General features: G+C 51.7%; 1 protein-coding gene across 1 annotated transcript in view; it reads right to left on the reverse strand.

The window, feature by feature from the left end:
- Window positions 1-654: 654 nt before the first annotated feature.
- The window catches only part of MMD2 (monocyte to macrophage differentiation associated 2), a 48,450-nt gene continuing 25,436 nt past the window's right edge, over window positions 655-23,668 (reverse strand). The window contains exons 4-9 of the mRNA XM_046666522.1: window positions 16,765-16,846; window positions 15,609-15,769; window positions 12,423-12,497; window positions 5,573-5,674; window positions 4,727-4,796; window positions 655-858 (exon numbers count right to left, since the gene is read on the reverse strand). Coding sequence (XP_046522478.1) covers window positions 655-858; window positions 4,727-4,796; window positions 5,573-5,674; window positions 12,423-12,497; window positions 15,609-15,769; window positions 16,765-16,846 — 694 coding nt within the window. The remainder of the gene's footprint in view (window positions 859-4,726; window positions 4,797-5,572; window positions 5,675-12,422; window positions 12,498-15,608; window positions 15,770-16,764; window positions 16,847-23,668) is intronic.

Genomic DNA, 23,668 nt, shown 5'->3' on the forward strand with positions numbered 1-23,668 from the left:
TTAGCTGGTCTGGCTGGGATCCCTGCAGAGCACACCAGGCAGCAAAGGCTAAGAAGTTCCATCATGAGTGCCGAGCGATTGGTCATGTCTGCCCAGAGCACGTCTTGAGAAGAATTCTGAGACCACACGGTGCTGCAGTTGATTGGTGATGTCTGCCATGGTCGCGGGTATTCACCCTCCCTGATCTGCAAGCTGGGGACCTTCCCTGAGCGGGGGACAATTCCCCAGCCAGGACTTTGGTAGCAGAGAAGGAGGCCCTGGCCAGTTGGGTATAAACAACCCGCCAGCCTCCCTGATAGATCTCGCAGGACCTTAAGAAACACATATTGCCCCCTCTTTCCCCAATTTGCCAGAACAGCGTCTGCTCCCTTTTCTGAAGACGTTAATGTCGGTTGTATTAGGAAACACTCGTCTAGAATAGAAACACATTACGGGGTTAATTCCTCCTCTGTAAAAATGACTAAATGCTTTCTTTCTCACCTGGGACCCGAGGGAGGGTCTGGCTGTCACCAGAAATAACCTCGGACCCATCAAAAGCTCTACCCCTGGGCGGGCAGACGGGCTGGGCGCTGTGCTCTGGGCTAAAGTTCGCAGAAACACTTCCCGTGATGCTCTGCTCCAAAAGGCCAAATGTCCCGTGTAGTCTGGGCCACCTCATTTGGACACCTTGGCCTGCAGGGTGCTGGGCAGGTAGAGATACCTCCAAATGGCATAGTAGTGGGTACCAGCACCAAATGCCACAAAGAGATGCCAGATGGCGTGGGCAAAGGGGATCCTCCCGTCACTCTTGAAGAACACCATGCCCAAGCAGTAGAAAGCCCCTCCGGTCACCAGCTCCCAGAGGCCCTCGGTGTTGGGCTGTCAGCAAGGACAAGGGTGGGGCACAGGTCAGAGGGGCAGCCAGCAAGGCCGGGAGCACCCAACCATTCCCCCGCCCCCCGAAACGAAAGGACACGTGGATGGCGAGCCAGCCCGGATTCCCGGGTGGGGCGTCTCCACACTATCGTCAATTCTCCCCAAATTAATTCGCAAATGTAACGCACTTCCATCAAAATCTGAAAGAACATTTGATAGCTTTTTATCTTTTCTAAAAATGAGTACATCTGGTACACCCCAAAGAAGGAAAAGCAAAGACTCGAGCAGATGCTTATACAGCCAGGTTCCAGCAGCATCATTCACAAGAGCCGAAGGTGGAAGCAGCCCCAGGGTCCATCGGCGGATGGATAGATAAACACAGTGTTATTCGTGTTATTTCATACTGTGGAATATTATTCAGCCTTAAAAAGGAAGGAAATCCTGACACACACAACATGGATGAAACTTGAGAATAGCACGCTAAGTGAAAGAAGCCAGTCACAGGAGGACAAATAACGTATGCTTCTGTTTCTATGCGGATCAAATTCATAAGGACAGAAAGTAGAAGGATGGGCACCGGGGGCGGGGGTGTTAGTGTTTAATGGGGACAGGGTTCCAGTTTGGGAAGATGGAAAAGTTCTGGAGTTGGCTGCACAACAACATGGAAGGACTGGACATTTAAAAATGGTTAAAATGGTCAATTTTATGTATATTCTATCACCATAAAAAAGAGTAATGCACGCCCATGGCAAAAAATTTTAGAGAAAACAACAACAAAAATGTTGTAGTCCTGGCCCTCAGAGATGAGCCCTCTCGACACTGGGGGTGGTTTCGGTTAAAGGGACTCAAGGAGAGTGGGAGGGATGGAGGAGTATGAGGAACCGGCCTACCCGGGCCCACTGCCTCCAGGTGACCACCATTAACAGCATCTTGCAGCATCCTTCCAGAAACCGTCTTCACACGTACAACCTACAACATGCACTCACAGACGTGTACGTGTGCACAGGAACCAGAGCTCTCCGCCCGCCTTTTGAACAGCTGCATAGTATTCCATTGTACAGATGTACAATAATTTATTCACTCAGTTCTCAGGAGTCCTATAATTGAATGAGATTAGTAATACGTCATACTTCCTAGCACTTACCACGTGCCAGGTCTGTAGTGAGGGCCTCACATGACTCATCGGACGCCAGCCTCACAACAGCCTCGAGGCAGGTGTTACCCTACGTGACAGTCACGGAAACACGCCCTCAGCATCCTGCTAAGCGAGAAGAGCATGCTGCAGAACAGGACGCACGGGGTGATCTCGGGTTTGTCAAAGGAAAACAAACAAGCCAATATATGTCTGCGTATCCACCTAGACTGGCACGTCATAAGGAGGAAAACAGTACGGCGATTGCTCGAAAAATTAAAAATAGAAATACCATACGGCCCAGCTATCCCACTACTGGGTATTTATCCAAAGAACATGAAATCAACAATTCAAAGAGATTTATGCACCCCTGTGTTCATCGCAGCATTATCCACAATAGCCAAGATGTGGAAGCAACCCAAGTGCCCATGGACTGAAGATTGGATAAAGAAGATGTGGTATATATATATGTATGCACAGTGGAATACTACTCAGCCGTAAAAAAGACAAAATGGTCCCATTCACAACCACATGGATGGACCTTGAGGGTATGATGTTACGCAAAATAGGCCAGACAGAGAAAGACAAACAGCACATGATTTCACTCATATGTGGAAGATAAACAAACACATGGACAAAGAGAACAGATTAGTGGTTATCAGAGGGGAAGGGGGTTGGGGGGTGGGTGAAAGGGGTAAAGGGGCACGTATATATGGTGACTGACAAATAATAATGTACAACCAAAATTTCACAATGTTATAAACTATTATGACCTCAATAAAATAAAATAAAATAAAGAAGAGGAAAAAATGGAAAAGATGCTCAACAAACTGTGAATGGTGGCTGCAGCTGGGCTACCGTGTCGGGGAGGAAGTCGGGGGACCCCAGGTCCTCTATACGTTTTCAGACGGGACTTATTTTTTGCAGTAAGTATGTACTGAAATATACACTTACTATACACATAAGTGTATATATGTAATTAAATATATATAATACATAATTTGATGGATATTATATAATTTAATAGATATAACTTAAATACACATTTTTAAATAAAAATAAACTTGGGGGAAATACGTAACCTGTAAAAATGAGTACAAATCATAGAAAAATGTTGAGTGGGAAAAATAACAGGCCAAGACTTCACTGTCGAGTATTAAAATGCAATCAAAGCTACAACAAGTGAAAAGGTTTGGTACTAGTATAAAAACGGAATGGAAATCTCAGAAACAGACCCATGTATATATACGACTTTAACATACGATTAAAGGAATATTTAAAAATGGGAGCTAAGGGGCCGGCCCCGTGGCGCAGCGGTTAAGTTCGCACATTCCGCTTCAGCGGCCCGGGGTTCACCGGTTCAGATCCCGGGTGCAGACACGGCACTGCTTGGCAAGCCATGCTGTGGTAGGCGTCCCACATATAAGTAGATGTTAGCCCAGGGCCAGTTTTCCTCAGCAAAAAGAGGAGGACTGGCAGCAGATGTTAGCTCAGAGCTAATCTTCCTCAAAAAAAAAAAAAAAGGTAGCTAAATGAAATAACTGGCTATCATTTGGGGAAGAAAGAAGAACATACATATGTAAAAGAAACTACAGCGAGAATAAAGTGTTAAAAATTAAAAATTAGGGGCTGGCCCCGTGGCCGAGTGGTTGAGTTCGCGCGCTCCGCTGCAGGCGGCCCAGTGTTTCGTTGGTTCGAATCCTGGGCGCGGACATGGCACTGCTCATCAGACCACACTGAGGCAGCGTCCCACATGCCACAACTAGAAGGACCCACAACAAAATATACAACTATGTACCGGGGGGCTTTGGGGAGAAAAAGGAGAAAAAAATAAAATCTTTAAAAAAAAAAAATTAAAAATTAAACCATAAAAGAAAGAGGAGAAAATATAGGTAGATATTCATATAACCTTGGGAATGGAAAGGCTTTCCTAATCATAACACTTAAGGTAAAAGCCATAAAATTAAGAAAAAAAAAACTTGTTAGATTTGACTACATAAAATTTTAACATCTGCCAATTGTAAAGTAACAAATCGCTATCTGGCCTAGGGAGGTGGGCAGGCTGAGTTTACTGTGCCCACTGGACAGATGGGGCAACTGAGGCTCAGAGAGGAGAGGTGATCCACGCATGGCCATGCCGGCTGCTTCTCTTCCCTCTGTCTGCAGGGCTCTATCATGCACGAGGCAAGGCAGAGCAGCTCAAAGATCCCAATAATCACCGTCAGGGCATGGGGCCGAATCCTGACTGCATGTCCTCGGCCGGCCGCTTCCCCTCTCCGAGCCTGAGCATCCTCATTCGTGAAATGGTGGCCACATTCATCTCCAAGGATACAAGACGGGGCAGTCAGAGCCCGGAGTCCGGGTCTGCCTCCATCATCAGTTAATGTCATCAGCCGAGACTAAATTCAGCGACTGGGCTCTTACAGTGTCCCAGATGCTGTGCTGAGCCCTTTCCGTGGGTTTTCTTATTCATAATCCTCAAGCAGACGGGGAAACGGATGGACGTGCAGAGGGCAATGAACTCCCTGAAGGTAGCAGTGAGTGGGAGTTGGAGGGCCTGGTGGCCAAGCCCTCAGGATTAACCTGCCCGATCCACCGTCCCTGTAGGCAAGCCACACTGGCCCTGGGCCTCAGTTTCCCCGTCTGCCAGAGGACACGGTTCGACTTGACGACCTCGAGAGTCGCTCTGGGTCCCCTCAAGCCAGATGTGAGGCCCCACGCTGGGTGAGCAGGACTTACCATGGAAAGGATGACAAGGGCGGGGAAAAAGCCCATAACGATATAGCAGAGCAGCTCCACCAGCTTGTACCTGGCAGGAAGACAAGCCATCGTGGCCTCAGGACGGCCTCCCCGTGAGGACCAGCGTAGGAGGGGACACCCTGACCGGAAGAGTGAGAAGAAGGGACTCCATCCTCTGCCCGGCACTCCTGGCCCCACATTTCACCCAGATACACCCAAAAGGAGCTGGCAGAGTTGGGCGACCTTGGGCAGGTCTCTTTCCCTCTCCGAGACTCGGTTTCCACACCCGTGAAATGACATGCCGGGATGGCAAGGCCGGGTATAGCTTGCATATGGGCACTGCCCACTCCCAACCCCAGGGCAGACATTACTATTCGATCCCAGCACCATTTCCCACGGGCCCCAGGCAGCCACTATCAGTGGATCTGAGTGGCTGTGTCAACTGACACCTGTTTGCCATCCCTGGAGATTCCAGGAGTCTGTCACTCCCTTTCGCTTCTATAGCTCAGTTTCTTTCCCCACTTAATTATTCCCATCTTGTCACTCAGTAAGATGGAGGTGGACGGGGTCTGGATCGCTCAGAGCCTCTCCCCGTTATCTGCTAACACAGCTTTGGGACGACAGTAACCTGTGGCACAGTTCAGTGGGGCTAGGAACCTACCAGGTCTTTCTCAAACTTTTCAGATTGACCCTATGGGCTGTGGACCTGGTGGCCATCCATGGGCCTGAAGACAAGGATCCCAGGTGGAGCTGTGCCCTCATACTTCTGGGGTCATCCTGGGGCCTCATCTCCTCTGGAGCATCAAGGGGCCCCCCGCCCGCCTGAGCCCCCCAGCCCTGGCTTACCGCTCGTGGAAGAAGAAGACGTAGACAGTGCCGACAGAGGCCATGATCCACACCAGCCAGCGCATGTGGGAGGCCCAGGGGCCCAGCTCCCGAAGGTTCAGCCTGGGAGAGAGAGCCGAGGACACAGCCTGAGGGGGCCCACGGGGACCTAGACCTCGATGGCCGGCCCATCACAGGAAAACTGACCCCAGAGAAGCCCTTCCCCTTGCGGCTTCAAAAATGAGATGGGCTCTCACGGGAAGACGCAGGGAGAGACAGAAAGAAGGGCAGAAATAATAAGCAATTATTAAGGGAAAATTAGCAAAACTGATCATGTCTAAGCGTGAAGCGAAAGGACATCTCAAACTGATAGGAGTGTAAATGGGTAACACCTGTTGGGGGGCCAGCCTGGTGGCACAGTGGTTAAGTTCGTGGGCTCTGCTTCAGCAGCCTGGGTTCATGGGTTCGGATCCCGGGATCGGACCTACACACCACTCATTCAGCCATGCTGTGGCAGCAACCCACATACAAAATAGAGGAAGACTGCCACAGATGTTAGCTCAGGGCCAATCTTCCTCAGCAAAAGAAAAAAAAAATTGGAGTCTCCTGGGGACTGAGAGTGGCTTTTCTCTCCCCTGCTTGACCCAGGCTGCTTCTCCAGGCGAGGTGCCTGCAGGGCACAGCTTTCTCCAGGATTTGGCCTCAGCGTGTTTTCTCTAGCTGTTGACTTCGATAATAGCAGCACAGCCTCGGGCCCCAGCCAGTGCAGCCTAGGCCTCAGCCAGGCTCCTGCACCCTCTCCTCGGCCCCACACACATGCACACTGGGGCTCCCCATGGGGATTCCTGTGCAGCAAGCTGACCCTCCTCCTGTGTAGCTGTCTACACAACTCAGCTGCACAGAAATGCCCAGGGTTCCTGCAGAGGGACCTCTCCAAGCGCTGGTTCCAGGAGCCCCCAGCAACCAGCAGCTCCCCGGCATGCAGAAAGCACCGTAGCTCGGCACCTCTCCCGGGGTGGCCTCCTCCAGCATCCCAGAGGGCAAGCCCTACCCACAGACCCCTCAGCAACTTCTCTGCCATCCAGTGCGCCAAGGCCATGCCCTTTCCGATGAGGCGGGGTCTCCACCCGGGGCGGAGGGGGGTTGGTGGTGCTTGTCTCTTAAATCTGCCACTAACGGATTCCCAGAATCGTCTTTAACTCTCAGTAGTCAGCTCTCCATTACTTCAGTGCCCCCCTAACAATCCTTTCTACTACATTTCCTGCGGTCAAATCATTGTACGGTTTCTGTCTCCTGACTACACCCTGGCTGATGTAGCAACCTGTGGACTATTCATAGCAATTTGGAAAATCTGAGAGTGCTCTGTTTGCACCGACACGGAGAGATCTCCGAGACCTTGCTGCTGGGGGCGGGGGGAGCGGGTCGAGAACGACATGACTATAATCTTTGTACATATGAAGAGAGACAGGGAATCGCGCAGAAACAGATCTGAACGCCTTCCAAAGGGGTAATGATGGCTTCCTCTAGAAAAGGACAGTTGGTGGTGGCAGTTGGGGACAGAGGTCCTTGCACTTTTTTTCTGGAATAAATTTCTTGAATGAGAACACCTTACATAAAACTTCTGGCCCTCCCCCCAAAAAAAAAGTGAGGGGCCGGCCCGGTGGTGCAGTGGTTAAGTGTGCACATTCTGCTTTGGTGGCCCAGGGTTCGCCGGTTCAGATCCCGGGTGTGGACAGGGCACCGCTTGGCAAGCCATGCTGTGGCAGGCGTCCCACATATAAAGTAGAGGAAGATGGGCACGGATGTGCGCTCAGTCTTCCTCAGCAAAAAGAGGAGGATTGGCGGCAGATGTTAGCTCAGGGCTAATCTTCCTCAAAAAAAAAATTTTTTTTAAAGTGACCTGCTCAGTGTCCAACTGTCATAAAGAAGTTAGGTAATATTGAAAAGTTTAAAAGGAAAAAATAATAACCTGCCACATTCCCCAAAAGAACCATCAGTGAAGACCATTCCAGAGATCTTTTCAAACAGACACAAAAATAGCAGAAGGATGAGGGTGAAGGGGGATAGACAGGGAGAGGGATGGACAGAAGGACAGGATGGGACGGAGGAAAGGGAAAAAGAGCGAGAATCAAATGATACGTCATTTTTTTATTAAAAGTATTACATTTAATTTTAACCTGACTTTAACAGAAGAAAATGGAAAAAAAATTGCTGAACTTCAAAAGAATATTTCTTCCCCATAAAACTCACTTTTGACTCTGAAGTTGAGATAAATTATGAAAAGCATCAGGCAGTTGCTTTTTCAGCTTACAGGTAGCCATTGTAACAGCGGCGAAGCTCCATCGATGGACTCCCGCCTCAAAAGACAAGAGTGTCAGCATCTCGCGCTCCCTCCACCGACCACCCCGTCTTTCTTAGCGATACTAAGAGACAGCCGCCACCAGGATGTCCCTCTCGAGGTCTGCAACATTCGCGCTCTGATCCATAACCGTAATTCACACAGCTGTTTAATACAGGTCCTTTTTTTTTTTTTTTTTTAAAGATTTTATTATTTCCTTTTTCTCCCCAAAGCCCCCCGGTACATAGTTGTATATTCTTCGTTGTGGGTCCTTCTAGTTGTGGCATGTGGGACGCTGCCTCAGCGTGGTCTGATGAGCAGTGCCATGTCCGCGCCCAGGATTCGAACCAACGAAACACTGGGCCGCCTGCTGCGGAGCGCGCGAACTTAACCACTCGGCCACGGGGCCAGCCCCAATACGGGTCCTTTTTTTAAAAAAACGGAGTCAACGTTCACCACCATTCTCGAGTTCTTTTTTTTGAACCCTTCTCTTAAATGGTTAGATTTTGTTGTCCAAAAAGTTTTTTCTGAGAAGTCTTCACGGGAGCTGTGCTCTCTGACTGTTCTCACGGACAAGAATGGGTTTCTTCACGTCCACACGATAACCTCGCTGGATAGTTTATTCCGAAGTCACCTTTGGAAAGTGTAGCAGTGTCCCCCCGTGTTCCGGCATGGAACGGCACTGCGGCCACATCTGGGGCAGCCCGATCGCTCCCCTCCATAAGTGATTTGTTCTTCCAACCTCGACGCCTGAAGATTTTTGTCTCCGTCCTTCGTTTCGATCAGCTTCTCTCTGATGGCTTTAATTTGGGGCTTTTCAAAAAACGTGTGTCCCCCCTCAACCACCTTGTCTTCCATCTATGTCCGCATTCGACTTTCGGTTCCATCGGAATGTGGCTTTGGTCTCGGGCTGGTTCCCTCGGGTGTGCGGTCTCCATTTCCATGCCTGTCAGTTGTTTCATCATCTCGTCTCTGCGCTCCTGTCCGATGATATCCGTTCTCTTGTCACACGGGCTGGAAGTCACCCACAGGTCAGCAGGGCCAGCAGGCGGGAGGAAAGCTGGGACATGAAGTGGGGAAGCCTGAGGACAAACTGGACCTGCACGTGTCTCCCGCTACCGCCAACCTTGAGGACACAGGTGGCCTGCAGAGGAAGCGTGGAGCTGCACACACACTCGTCCCAAGACCCAGAGAAGCTGATGGAGGAGGTCCCAGGCCGTCAAGAGGAGCCAACAGACCGGGGACAGTGGGTGTCAGCAACAGCCCCAGTACCACACACCAGAAGGCGCTGTTTCATTTCCACCTTCCCACCTGGAACCTACGGGGAAGGGAAGCCTGAAAACTGTGGTTCCAGCTTAGTGAGGCGAACACAGACCCAACCCACCAGGCCTGCGCAGCTCAGCCCGTGACCCTGGAGCTGGCTCCCGTGCCCATCCCCTCCTCTCACACTTTCCCCAGGAGCCTTCTCCAGGTCCTGCAGTTGGCAGAGACGAAAGATCAGCATGCCCTCTGCAGGTGTGGGTTATGGGCGGGAATCCTCGGGGTGGCTGCTGACACCCCAATGCTGCTCCACTCTGTTCCAGAACCTTGTGACTCTGAAATCACGGCCTTGAGCTGTGTCCTATTCCTGGTCAAGGGGTGGACAGTGATTTTTCTTTTGCCCTCCTCAATATTTATAACTTTATTTTGCTTGTTTTCTGAAGCGTAGGGGATGGAAGATTCTGTGTCCCACTGGAGGCTACCACTCGTCTATCATTGGTGACATGGTCCTGCCTCGTCAGTCACGTGAATGATGTCCGTGTGCTGGTCAATGTGCCCTTAGTTTGTCTCTGTTCACGACAGCTCCCGGGAGTGTGTACCATCATTGTCTCCATTTTACAGGGCAGGAAACTGAGGCTCAGAGAGACCCAGGAATTGCCCCGGGGCACCCTGCTACGAAAAGCCTGGCCCAGGACCAGAACTTTGTGCTGTCTGACCCCACAATCTATTCTCTTTCTGCTATGCCATCTTTTAACCATCTTTTACACCCTTTCTTTAAATAAAGATTGTATGCAGGACGCTTATACATAAGTCCACTCTATCAAAAACAAAAATTGAAATTAAAAAAATGGTTTTTTTCTGATTGGAGCAGAAACAGGGGAGCCCAGCCTTCCACGCCTCCAGCCGCTCTGTGCTCCTCAGGGAACCTCCAGGCTGTGCAGGACACAGCTTGAAAACCAGAGCAACACAAGAAAAATACGCGCCACATAATTCTACACCACGTTGTCCCACGTCCCCTCTCCACCAATCACCCAGGGGTCCAGCCAGGAAACTGGTCACCACCAGCTCTGCCTCTCTCTCACCCCCTAATCCAGGGGAGCCCCAAGTTCTGCCAATTCCTCCTCCTAAACGGCTCGCGAACCCGGGCACATCTCGGCACCTGGACCCCTCCCCGTCCTGGCACTTAACACAATTGTAACTCATCTCTTTGTGTCAGTATTGGGACAGTCACTATGTGGGTTCCCTCTGGGACCCCAAGTCCCCTAAGGAGAGAGGGCTCCTGCCTTTGTTTACGGCCACATCCTCAGCTACCACAGGGGGCGGGCACGGAGCCCGTGCTCACTCAGTCACAGCCCCGGATAAAGAATAGAACCCGGCCATCAAGTCAGTACAGGGTTGTTCTAGAATTCTCCGTCAAGGATAGTTACCGCCGTTGAGCACAAAAGTTAGCTCTACTCCACTCGGCAACATCCAAAAAGAAGCCTGAGATGACCTGGCTCCCAGCAACTGAAGGTGGGGCCTGGGGCCGACGGGGCCGACAAGAAGTGTCTGCGTGGATGGGCGTCCATCCGTCTGCTCCCCTCAACCTCCACGGCCACTACGGGGTTCCAGACCACCCCCGTTTCTCTCCGGGCTGCTTGTACCTGCCTCCTCTGCACCTCCCTGCTCCCAAGGCAGCCACACTTCAGTCTGCAAACTAGAACCACGTCAATATCCCGCTTCAAACCCCCATCCACTGCTGAGTGCAGACCCACCTGTGCTCCATTCACCCCCACACCTGCACAGGAGGGTCCAGAGGAGAGGAAACCATGCCAAGGCCTGCCACAGGAGTGTGGACACCTGTGGCGTATTCTCCCAGGATAGGGTCTGCGAGGAGAATGGACGGCCGACTCCTGCACAAGGACTCCACGAGTCACCAGACGCCACGTTGAGTGAAACAGGTAAAGTCCGAAAGGATGAGGATTCCATTAACATGAACTAAGAAATCAGGCGAATTACTGTGGATAATTCAGACTGTGGGTATCTCGGGGGGATGGTGACAGGAGACGGGGACGAAGGGCCGGATGTATCCTGTTTCTCCATCTGGGATCTGGCTGCCATGTGTGAAAGGCTCTGAGATGTACCTTCATGACGGTGCGTGTGCTTCAGGTGTGGGACCTTATAGAACGTTTACAAAGCAATTGCCTTAGCGTAGACACACAAAACGCACTTATTAGCTGAAATACTGAAAGAGAATGCCCCATTTATGACAGCCAAAAACAGAAACCCCCTGGGCAAGATGGAGCAACAAAGCTTTCTGTGGCTCCCCCTCCTCAGACGCCAACGTCCGGAGTCTCAGAGTGACACATCTCCAGGAAGCCCTCCTGAGGCCCCCAGGCCAGGGCAGAGCCTCCTCTGAGCTGCCACGGCAGCGTGTTCACAGGCCCGCCTCACCATCATCGCTGTCCTGTCACCGACCACCTGTACTGAGCAGAACCTCAGCGCCCCGACCCCCTGCACGGCCCGGCCATGGAGAACGCGGTCAACAAATGTGAGCGGGATGGTCCTTTTCCCCTCGCAGGAGCTCGCAGCCTCCCAGGCTTGAACTCCCGATGCTTCTCCCCCAAAGATCAGGCCCGACCACCTGGAGCTGCCGTTTCTGGAGTCGAAAAAGGTCGCCTCTAAGCAAGTGCCTCTGATTCAAGCCACGCACCCACGCACGTGTGCCAAACGCGACCCACACAAGGGTATTCCCTGCGGGGCTGTCGTTAGAGCAACAGAAGGGGCTGTCCCAACCTCGTAAAGATCCACAAACAGCAGGACGGCCAGAGAATATTATGCTGCCGTGAGAAAAATAGCAGGGAAATCTTCCAGGCACTGATACGGAGAGACGTCCCCAGCTACGGCACTGCGAGAGCAGGAGCAAATTACAGAGCGGTGGGTACCATCCTCCCGTTTGTATCAAAAGTCAGAGGAAAGCATAAGTATAAATATACACTTACTAATATGTAAGCATACAGCTATGTATGTGCATGGACACACACGTATCTATACAAGTTTGCACACACAGTTACACACGCTCGCTCTTTTGTGCATAAAGTCACTCTGGCAGGATGCACGAGAAACCGGGACTAAGCAGTTGCTTCTAGGAAGGCGGACGGGCAGGGGGCCGACTTTGACCTACACTCTTTTGCGCTGAGTCTCCACACTCACCAGCCAGACACAAAAAGAAAGTCAAACAAAGCAAAGAGAGGAAGCGGCCGCTGCCGGGCGGGCGGCCACGGAGGTACTCACCAGGGCGCGTAGGAGGCGGCGATGAAGAAATAGATGACCATGCGGTCGACCATGTGCAGGCAGTGTTCCACCATCCTGGGGCAGAGAAGGGCGGTTAGGGCCGCGGAGCCGCGCCCGGGCCCGGCCCGACGCGCTTTCCCACACGGGGAGGGCCTGGGCTCGGGCTGACTCGCCTCTGTCCAGCCACGGGCCTCAGTCTCCCCATCTGTGAGGGACCAGAGCAGTGACTTTCAAACCAGGCTCCCCATCACCCTAGGGGTTGAACAGAGACCCCTCGGGGTCGCGCTGAGGACCCTCCTCTCCCGGAAAGGTGAAAGTCTGACAGCATCCTCCCCTTCTTTAATCAGAGCCGCTCTGCATTTCTGTTTCATAGACTGGGCTTCTCAAAAAGTTTCAGGGCCGGTACGGTAGCGTAGTGGTTAAGTTTTTGTGCTCTGCTTCAGCGGCGGCCCAGGGTTTGTGGGTTCAGACCCACACACCGCTCATCAAGCCATGCCGTCATGGTGTCCCACATACAAAATAGAGGACGACTGGCACAGATGTTGGCTCAGGGCCAATCTTCCTCACCACAAAAAAAAAAAAAAAAGGATTTCAAATGATGAAAGAATTCTATGGTTAAAGATAAATAAATAAAAGCACAAACAAAGCTGTGTGGCCCCGGAGGACCCTCTGGGTTCTGGTATTCTGGTTCAGGTCCAGGCTCTGGAGCCAGGAGGCCTGGGTTCGAATCCCAACCCTACCATTAAGGGACTATGACCTTGAACAAGTTACTTACCCTCCCCGGGTCTCAGTTCCCTCATCTGTGAAGTGGGGTGGATATCAGCAACCCATCACGGGGTTGCTGTGAGGATTAAGTGAGGTGGTACTTAGCACAGTGCATCCAAGAAGTGCTCAATAAACGTTAGCCGTTTTTGTTATGACCTCACCTTGAACAGCAAACTCTAGCCTTCAATACATTGGACCTGTGTGGTAGCCATCCTCCAAAATGGCGCCCAAGGGGCCCCACCTTCTGGTATTTGCACCCGTGTGTAGCCCCCTCCCACAAAGAATAAGGCAAATGCGTGTAGCCAATAGGAGATGCAGAAATGATGGCGTGTGGTTTCTGAGGCCAGATCACCAAAATATTACAGCCTCTGCCTTGTTCTCTCGGATCCCTAACTTTGGGGGGAACAAGCCATCACATGGCTGTGGAGAGTTCCACGTGGGAAGGACTGAGCATCCCCAAACATCCAGCGCCAACTTGCCAATCACGTAAGGGAGCCAACTTGGAAGTGGCCTCTCCAGCCCCAGTCAAGCCTTCAGATGGCGGCGGCCCCAGGCCAGCGTGTTGACTACATCAGAGACAGTGAACCAGAACCACACAGGTAAGCTCCTGAATTCCTGACTTGCTGAAACTTTAAGAGAGGATGGGGGGGGGGTGTTTATTGTTATTTTAAACCACTATGATTTAGGGTAATTTGTTACCCAGCAACAGGTAACTCATACAAACTGTGGTTCCATCTAGCCAACCACAGCCCTCCATAAATTTGACCGGTGATACTACGTATGGTTTAACTGCACGTCTTCCTAGAAATAAAAGTAATAGAAACAGCCGACGTGTACCGAGCACGTCCCAGCATCAGGGCACTCTTCTAAGCTCTTTACGAGCGCGAGCTCTTTAATCCCACCTAGGAGGCCGGTACCGATATTTTCATCCACTGTGTCACAGATGAGGATGCCAAAGGTGTGTTTAGGAGAAAAAAGAGAGGGAGATTCAGACGCAGAGACACACAGGCGGGAAGGCCGTGTGAAGACAGAGGCAGAGATAGGAGTGATGCAACCACGAGCCAAGGAAGACTGGGAGCTTCTACAAGCTGGAAGCGTTCTCCCGTAGAGACTTTGGAGGGCGCAAGGCCCACTGACACCTTGACCTTGGACTTCTGGCCTTCTAAACTATTAGAGAATAAATTCCGCTGTTTTACGCCACCCAATTTACAGTAATTTGTTATAGCAGCTCCAGGAAACGCATACAATGGTGCTCAACAGGGACCCACAGAGAGGGGAAGAACAGAGACAGGAGCGGGGTAGGACACAGCACAGTCCTGGGCTTCTGGGGGCGAGGGGGGCACTGGCATGGGGGTGAGTGGCCCCTGCAGCTGCTGCAATGGGCTAGGGCATCCCCTCGCTTTGCGGGGGACCCTGGCCTCCTGAAATCAGCACTGGCTTGGACACGACCAGCTCTGCGACCTTAAGCAAGGCCCGCCACCTTCTGAGCTTCAGCGTCATCATCCACAGAACGGGGATTATACCGGCTGCAACGTGGAAGAGCCGGGGGTAGCACACTCAGCGAAAGAAGCCGGTACACAGGGTGGAAGCAGCCCGAGCGTCCATCGACCGATGCGCGGACAAAATGCGTCCAGACACGCAACGGGATGTTACTCAGAGTTCTGACACCTGCTCCAACACGGACAAACCCTGAGGACATGATGCTAAGTGAAACAAGCCAGTGACAAAAGGACAAATACTGTGTGAGTCCACTTCGATGAGGTCCCTGGAATAGCCAGATTCACGGAGAGAGAAAGTAGAAGGGTGGCGGCCAGGACTGGGGGAGGGGTGGGAAGCGAGTGTTTAGTGGGGGCAGAGTTTCAGTTTGGGAAGATGGAAAGTTCTGGAGATGGATGATGGTGATGCCTGCACGACAATGTGAATGTGCTCAAGGCCACTAGACTCCCACACTTAAAATGGTTCAGACCGTCAATTTTAGGTTATGCGTATTTACCGCAATTTTCTTAAAAATTAAAAACAAAACAAATCAAAAGGAGAGTCTGGGATTCCAACACCTGCATTGCAGAGTTCTTGAGAAGGTCGGGAAGGACATCTGCAGAGTGCCCCGAAGCTGGGCGGCGCCCGGAAGGAGCCATTAGGATGATGGTGGTGATGGTCCCTCCCAGCAGCCCTGGGAGCCGGGTTCTCGTTCTTTGTGCCTCTCAGAGGTCAGCAGAGGAGGCCAGTGCGTGTGAGGTGGTCAGCCCAGGTGGGATTCAACCCTGACCGGCCCCCGGCAAAGACAGCGCAAGGAACATCCACTCTGGGCCTGACGCCCATGGCCAACCCTGCGTCCTGCCACAGCCCTTGGCCCGCTGGGGGTCCTGGCCCCCCGTCACCCCGCCCGGCACGTGCCCCCTCCCACGGGTTGGGCAGACGTACCTGAGGTGGCTCTTCTTCCAGGAGATTGTGTGGAACACGGTGGACACCACAAAGAGCCCGCAGAGCCCGAGGCCGTAGATCCAGGCAGAAATGGTCTCCCAGTCATCGTCCGACAGGAAGTAGAGGTTGGAGCTGCCGAGGATGCTGGGAATGATCCAGAGCTGGAAGCGGGGAGGGCGGGGGACAAGTGCTCCAGGGCCAGCCTTCGGGGTGGCGTCCAGGGAAGGACAGAGCCCCCAAGCATCCCTGAGCAAACTCCCCACCATTGTCCCAGAACCAGGCTGTGCAACAGAATTTCGTGTGGCTATTAAAATGTCCTAGACCTGCGCTGTCTGACAGAACTTCCCTCGATGGTGGAAATGTCTAAGACAGGAAGCCAAGACCCCTGCCTTCAAGGAGCGTCACTGCTCACTGCCCCCACACTCCGAGTCCACTGTACCCCCTATCCCGGGGTCCCCTGGCACGCAGTGTGCTTCATGTCTCTGCGTTGTTGCACACGTGGCTCCCTCCCCACTATGTCTGCCTGAAAAGCCCCCACTCTTCAAATCTTGGTTTATCCATCGTTTCCTCTGAGGGGTCTCAGAACTCTCCAAAACACTGCGGGCAGGGGGTCCCTGCAAGTGTCTGCCCAATTCTGCGCGTGGGGAGCACTTTTTCTGGAGGGCGGGGTCTATGCAGCACCGGCCCATAGAAATATAACTCGCCTTGCACAGGAAATTTTAGATTTGAAAGCAGCCGCGTTTAAAAAAGGAAAAATATATAGATGAAATTAACTTTCATCATATTTTTTGTTCAGCCCCGTATATCCAAGATATGATCATTTCAACAAGTCATTAATATAAAAAATTATTCAGGAGACTTTTTGCTTTCCTCTTTTCATGCTCAGTCTTCAAAGCTGGCGTGTACTTTACACTCAGAACACATCTCAATTCAGACGAGCCACGTGACAAGCGCTCAACAGCCACACGGGGCCAGTGGCCACTGAACCGGACAACGGACGTCTAGACCTTTCGTGAGATGCTCAAAGGGGATCAAAGCCCACCTGGGACATCGCCATGGGAGGGAGATGTTGAATCTCTCCAGTGGGGGACAGGCTACCTCCCCCCAACCTGGAAGTGTCCCCCCGTCAGCTCTCAGCCCCCCAAAGCCGACTCACAGCATGGGTGGCACAGTTGGCGGCATGTTCATACTCCGTGGGCTGGTACCTCTTGTGGGCGGGGACTCGGTGGTTCATGAACCTGGAACAAGAGGCACGATTCCTGGCAGCTCGGCCGGGAAGCCGGGAGCAGCTGTGGTCGCAGAATTCCCAGGAGGCCTGAAGACCTCGGCCCCTACCGGCCGGAAGAGAGGGTCCCCTCCTCGCCTCCTCCCCACCACCCCTATCCCTGTCTACCTCCCTCCCTCTCCCTCCCTTTCTATTACATGTTTTTTCGACTATGCAATATTTTGTGTCTAATCCCCAATGTGGGGCTTGTTAAAAAAAACTTTGCTAAAAACTGAGACACAGCTTTCTCTGCATTTCCTATTTTTTCCTTTCTTTACGTATAACTGACACACAGTACAGCTCCCCGAGGGTCCAACTTGCTAAATTTCTCCACGCACGCACGCGCCCATGTACCCACCACCCAGGAGCAGCCAGAGCTCATTTCCTGCCCCCAGGAAATGCCCTGACACCCCTTCCCAGGGGGGATCTTTCCCCCAAGGACACCACCCCTGACACTCTCATCGTCCACTGGTTTGGCCTGTTCTTGAACTTCTTATCAATGGGGTCACACAGCACAAAACCTTCTGTGTCTGGTTTCCTTGGCTCAACGTGACTTTGGCGCAATCCACTCATGTTGGATGCAGCAACTAGTTGTTTTCATGGCAGTATAGTATTCCCCTGGGCAAACATACCACCATCTATGCACTCAATCTACTGGAGGTGGACGTTCCAGTTTGGGCCTACAAACCGGTGAACATCTTCGGTGAACATCTGTACTCGCTTCTGGCAGCATAGAACTGCCAACGTGGAATTGCCAGGTGACTTTATCTTCATAACAAACATTCCTGATGTTCTGGTGTCTTTCCGGAATCTTCCAAGCCTCGCCCCCTCCCGTCTCTCGATTGCTCCACACTGGAGCTCCACAAGCACACGGGGCTCTCACCAGGCCCATTTTACGGGGGAGGAGCCTCGGAGCAGAGAGGTTAGGAAGTGACAGCCCCCAGGACAGGACTGTGCAGGGGTGTTGAGGTCAAGCTGGGAAGGGAAGCCGGGCAGGGCAGGGAAAGTGGCCGCCAAGAGCTTCGAGCGAGATCCGCAGGCACCCGGCTGCAAGCAGGACCAGCTCAGCAGGGGCCACCGCCTCGGCCTACACAGGCTCAGAATCAGGCAAGCGGACAGGTCACCTGGGACTCTGCCAAGGGACAGCCACCAGATGGGGCGAAATTCCACAGAAACACCGGAAACTTCTCCCCCAAGATCCCAATTATTACTATGAAGACCCACAAAAATGAGACGTGAGCACGTGATTCAGAACAAAAGGGCTCGATGCAGGATAGTCCACGGAGCAGTTATTAAGCACCTTCTGTATGCTGGGGCCAGGCTTGGTGCAGCTCACTGAGCATTTACTGAGCACCTTCTGTATGCTAATGTCATGCTAGTACAGTGCACCAAGAATTTATTGAGCACTTTCTGTACGCCAACACCACACCAGGACAGAGCACAGAGCATTTATTGAGCACCTTCTGTGTGTTGAATCCATGCCAATAAAGTTCACGGAGCATTTATTGAGCACCTTCTGTATGCTGGATCCATGCTAGGTACAATTCACCAAGGATTTATCAGCACCTTCTATATCCTGGATCTATGCCAGTATGGTTCATGTGGCATTTATTAAACACCTTCTGTATGCTGGCTCAACACTCAGACCTGGGGACAGAGGGATGGCATGACCCGGCCTTACCCTCGAGGAGCTCACAGCCCAGAAGACATCGGATGCAAGCAGAAATCCCAAGACAATGTGATAAGTGCCTCTCATCCTCCCAGGGAACACCTGCTGAGCACCCACTTTGTGCCGGCAAGGGTGTGGAGGTGGGTGCTCTCGGAGCTCAGAGGAAGATCAGAGAGCAGAGGGAGGGCTCCCTGGGGGCAAGGCCCACACTGTGTCTGTGGGTTCCCGGGGCACAGGCTGACCACGACACCCGGGGGCCTGGCAGAGCTCCTGGCACCACAGCAGGTACCCAGCAAATGGATGCTGAAGGAGGAAATGAAGAGTTTACCAGGTGAAGGAAAAGGCAGGAGTGGAAAGGGTGCTCGTGGCACAGAGGCCGGCGCGAACAGACAAGGAGAGCCCAGGGCGCTTTGCCAGCAGCCTGGCGCATGCAGGGCAGGAAGGAGCAAAGGCTGGAGCATGGGGACATCCTCCAGGTGACAGTGCCACGTGCCCCAGGACTCCTGGGCTCTGCTTTTCCTCTACTGGCCCCTTGGCACCTGGACGAGTCTGGGGGTCCAAGTCTGCTCCCCACCACCTGCTTGGAAGCTGCTCTCTGCCTGCAGCCAGCAGTCACTCCACCACGGCAAGGCCAGGGTCACGCTGAGCCCATTAAATAGATGAGAAGACTAAGGGCTTCTGGCAGCAAGTCCCAGGACAGGGCTTCTGAGCCGAGCCAGCCAGACGTCAGCACTGCATCTCCCACAGGGTCTGGACACCCGGGCAGGGGCAGACGAACCACTGAGCTTACGGTCCCAGAGAAAGTGGAGGACCCGCCCCTGAGGGTGGGGACCCCACAGAAGTACAGCCTCCCCAGGAGCCCCAAACACCTAGCCCATCTGCCCACCTTCGCGAGTGGCCCAGGAGGAAGCTGTCGGTGGCCAAGAGCGGCTTATTAAACAGCATGTGACAATAACAAAAATAGTGTTATATGTCCCCCCAACATGGGTCGAAGTCCTAACCCCAAGCACCTCCAAATGTGTCCTTACGTAGTTGTTGCAGATGCAATGAGTGCAGATGAGGTCCTACTGGGGGTGGGGAGCCCCTAACCTAATGCAACTGGTCCTTAGAGAAGGTGGGACACAGAGAGTAGAAGGAGGCAGAGATTGGAGTGATGTGTCCACAAGCCAAGGAGCACCAAGACTCGCCAAAACCACCAGAAGCTGGGAGAGAGGCCTGGGACAGACTCTCCCTCAGAACTTCCAGAAGGATCCACCCCTGCCGACACCTGGATCTTGGACTTCTGGCTGCCAAAACCATGAGAGAACACATTCCTGTTTTCTCAGCCACATGCTCTGTGGCCACTTGTTCCTGCAGCCCTGGAGACACGAACACAGGTGCACACCGTGTTCATTTTGATAGATTCTGCCCCAAAGCCCCCAGGGAGGCTGCGCCAGTTTACGCTCCCTCCAACTGGGCTGGGGACGCAGCTCGCGCCATTCTCCAAGGTGGCAAACCCAGTCTGCAGCCGAGGGAGTGCTCCTCCAGCCACGACCAGGCGCCGCCTGGCCGCCCTCACTCCTTCTGCTCCCTTAACAAACTCCAACAAGCCACCCATGGTGCCAGCCCCGCCTCCCGACTCCTGGCTTCAAGGGTGATGTCACGGTTGCCATGGCGACCCAGGCCTGGGCAGTTATTTATTTATTTCTGAGCCCCACAAAACTCTTGTTGTCTCCCACTCGAGCCGCTGCTATTGAAAGCCGGTGCGAGAGAAAGGCAGGCGGAGAGAAAGAGAGGCCGGGCCACGGGGCTGGGGCCAGGGCCAGCAGCCCAAGAAAGAGGGTTCCCACAGCCCTCCGGAATCAAGACCTTTTTCTTTAACTCTTTGTGGCCTCGTTCTTTTCTTCATAAACTTCTAAGCAGGCATTTTAAGAGGACAATGAATTTAATTGTTTCATTGGTGTTTTCATTTACCTTTTAATTGACACAGTAAAATTTGCTTTTTTTGCTACACGGTTTTATGGTTTTTAGCAAATGGAGGGAGTCGTGTAACTGCTACACCACGATCAAGATAAATGACACATCTATCACCCCCCAAAACGCCCTCACATCCCTGGGACCCCATCCCTTTCCCCAGGCCAGAAGAACAACTCTGCTCTGTCCCGCTAGCTTTGCCTCGTGCCGAATGTCCCATAACTGGAGTCCTCCAGGAGTCCCCAACAGAACTCACTGTACAAAGTCAAAGCACATTCTTACGGGAAAAGAAATTGTGCTTTGAATGTAAAACAGGGATTTACTGATTTTCCATTCAAAAGGTACTAAGACAAACGTGTCTCATACAAGAAAAAACTGGGCCCTCCTAAATGTAACAGTACCAGTCTTGGCAATTGTTCTCAACATTTCCGTCCTCCTTTTTTTTTTTTTTTTTCCGTACAGCCTTTTGAGTTTGGCGTACTTCGCATCTGAGAATCATTCACGCTGTTGTGTGTATCGATGGCTCTTCCTTTTTATTGTGGAGAACTGGTCCATCGCCTGGATGCAGAATGGTGTGTTTACCCGTTCCCCGGTCCAGGGACAAAGGAGTCATTTTTAACAGATGAAATGCACAGATATATTTTAGAATGTTCTAGAACAGAGCTGGCAGTCAGAAGGGCGGCCTTCGAGATTGTGGGAAATTTCTCTTAGAAGAGTTGACATTTCTAGCAGGTCGTCGCTGGTTTAACTAAACGAGGGAAAGGGGCCTTCTCTCCTGTCTGGAGAACAGAATCCCCATTCTGTGGCCAGCCCTTGCTGCTTGGGTGACCATGTGGCCACAGCATCTGATAGGGGCAGGGAGGGCAACTCCATGTGGAGGGCTCCCAAACTGAGCCAGGATCCGGAGCTCGATGCTGGCAGGGAGACAAAGACAGAAGGTTGAATTTCCATCATGAACTGGAGGAAGCAGGAGCTCTCTCCTGTAGCAAGCAGGAGCTCTCTCCTGTAGCTAGGCACAGTGGGTGGAAAATCCCTACATAGTCACTGGGGTGCTGTGTGACCTAGGGGAAATTACTTAACATCTCTGGGCTGCAGTTTCCTTGTGGGTAAATGGAGATAACATTGCCTAGCCTACAGGTACCATGAGAGAATATGGAATATGTTTGGGAACTAGAAAGAGGTGGTGTTTGCGTAACACTGTCAACGTACTGAATGCCCTTGAAGTGTTCACTTTTAAATGGTTAATTGCGTGCATGTCAATTTCACCTCATTTTTAAAAAATGCTAAGAAAAGGACTCACCCGGGAAGATTTTACACATGCCTGTGCCCAGGCCGCATCCCAGATCAAAGAAACTGTTATCTCTGGGGCTGGGGCCTGGTCTGAGAAGCACTGAGTCAGGCTCATCAAAGGGCCGAGATGCTAACTGGCCTGGTGACTAAAAGTGACACAGAGCCAACAAAAACAGTAACAGGAATGAACCTGAATGTCGACCACAGATCCATGGTAAACGCACAGGACGAGGCCTGAAAAAAAAAGGAGAGAGGGATGGATTTGGGGGTGCCGGTCACAGAGGACTTTGCCCCCCTATTTTACGATTTTTAAGATTGGGCAGGAGATTTTCAATTCACCTGTTGTTTGAATTTTTATGAGATTATATTCAAGTTTTACTTGTGGAACTAAAAATAAGTTTTTAAATTGTATAACGACGTGGGAAATGTCTGCCGTGTAATATTAAGTGAAAAAGAGAATATACAATTCACCATAAGGTCACAGTATGCGTGTGGATGGAAGAAGACATGTAAATGCACAAAAATGAAATGCAAATTTTTGTGGCGAGGCGGCAGGATTCATTTTAGAAGACATTCTTCTTAAAAACTCTTGTAGGGGCAGCGGGGGAAGACAGAGACTAGATCACAGCATCGCATGGAGCGCCGGGTCCCTGGGAGTGGCGGCGTGTCGCGGGGGAACATCTGCAACTTATCCTCGAAAGGTTCAAAGGAAGAGAAACTGATACAGCAAACACCGCAAAATGTTAATACCCAGTGACTCTAAGTAAATGACACTTGGGTGTTCATTGAACTTTTCTTGCAATTTTTCTATGTTAAATTTCAAATTTCTCAAAATAAAAAGTTGGAGGAAATTCTTTTATTGTCATGATGCTAATGCTTTTATCACATAAAGATTTAAACAACAGAAGGCCAGTCCTCTGCCATGATGTGGCTGTTGGCAGGAGAAAAGGCTCTTTTCTCCCGAAGGAAAGCTGGGATCCCAGAGACACGATGGTCAGAGGCACTCAAGACAGGAGAGGCAATTTCTGGAGGCTGGAAGGGCTTCAGGAAAAGCCCGGTGGCAGGAAGGAGGAGGCATGCTCAGGGGCTGGGAGGGAAGCCACAGGCTGGAGAGGGAGCTGGGGAAGGGGTAGGGGGTTATGAGGCAATGCCAGCTTCAGTATCCCACTGTTCCAGCATTCTCTGTGTGGCAAGAGCACAGTCATCACCCAGCACCCATCCTCCCCTCACTCCCTAGGAACCCTGACCTTTAACTCAGCACAGGGCTGCCCAGGATAAAGGAAGTAGGTGGAGGGAAAACATATGGACTCAACTATTGTAGGGCCCAAAGAGCTTTCTGGCAGCAGGGGGGCTGTGTGCTGATGCCCACAACTCCCCGAAGACGTCATCGATGCACCTCGGTTTTACAGATGCCACAATCTGAAAATTTAATTGATCATGAAAAGTAGAATTTTCAACTTTTCATGATCAATTAAATTTTTTCATTGGCTCTCCCACTGCCCACAGGACAACGGCCATATTTTCCAATACGTTTTCAATTTATTGACTGTGGAATCAGATGGATGGGTAGGTGAGTAAGTAGGTAGACAGGAAAGGGCTTCATAGATAAATAAGTAGATAGGTAGATAGATGTCTGGATGGATAGATGGATGGCTGTCTGGATGGATGGATGGATGGATTAGGGGTGGAAGGATGGAAGGATGGATGGATGGATGGATAGAGTAGGGATGGATGGATGGGCGGAAGGATGGATGGATGGGTGGATGGATGGATGGATAGATAGAGTAGGGATGGATAGAAGGATGGATGGATGGATGGATGGATGGACGGATTAGGGATGGATGGACAGATCAATGGATGGATGGACAGATCGATGGATGGATT

Source organism: Equus quagga, chromosome 7, assembly GCF_021613505.1.
Source record: "Equus quagga isolate Etosha38 chromosome 7, UCLA_HA_Equagga_1.0, whole genome shotgun sequence".
In the NCBI taxonomy this organism is placed as follows: Eukaryota; Metazoa; Chordata; class Mammalia; order Perissodactyla; family Equidae; genus Equus; species Equus quagga.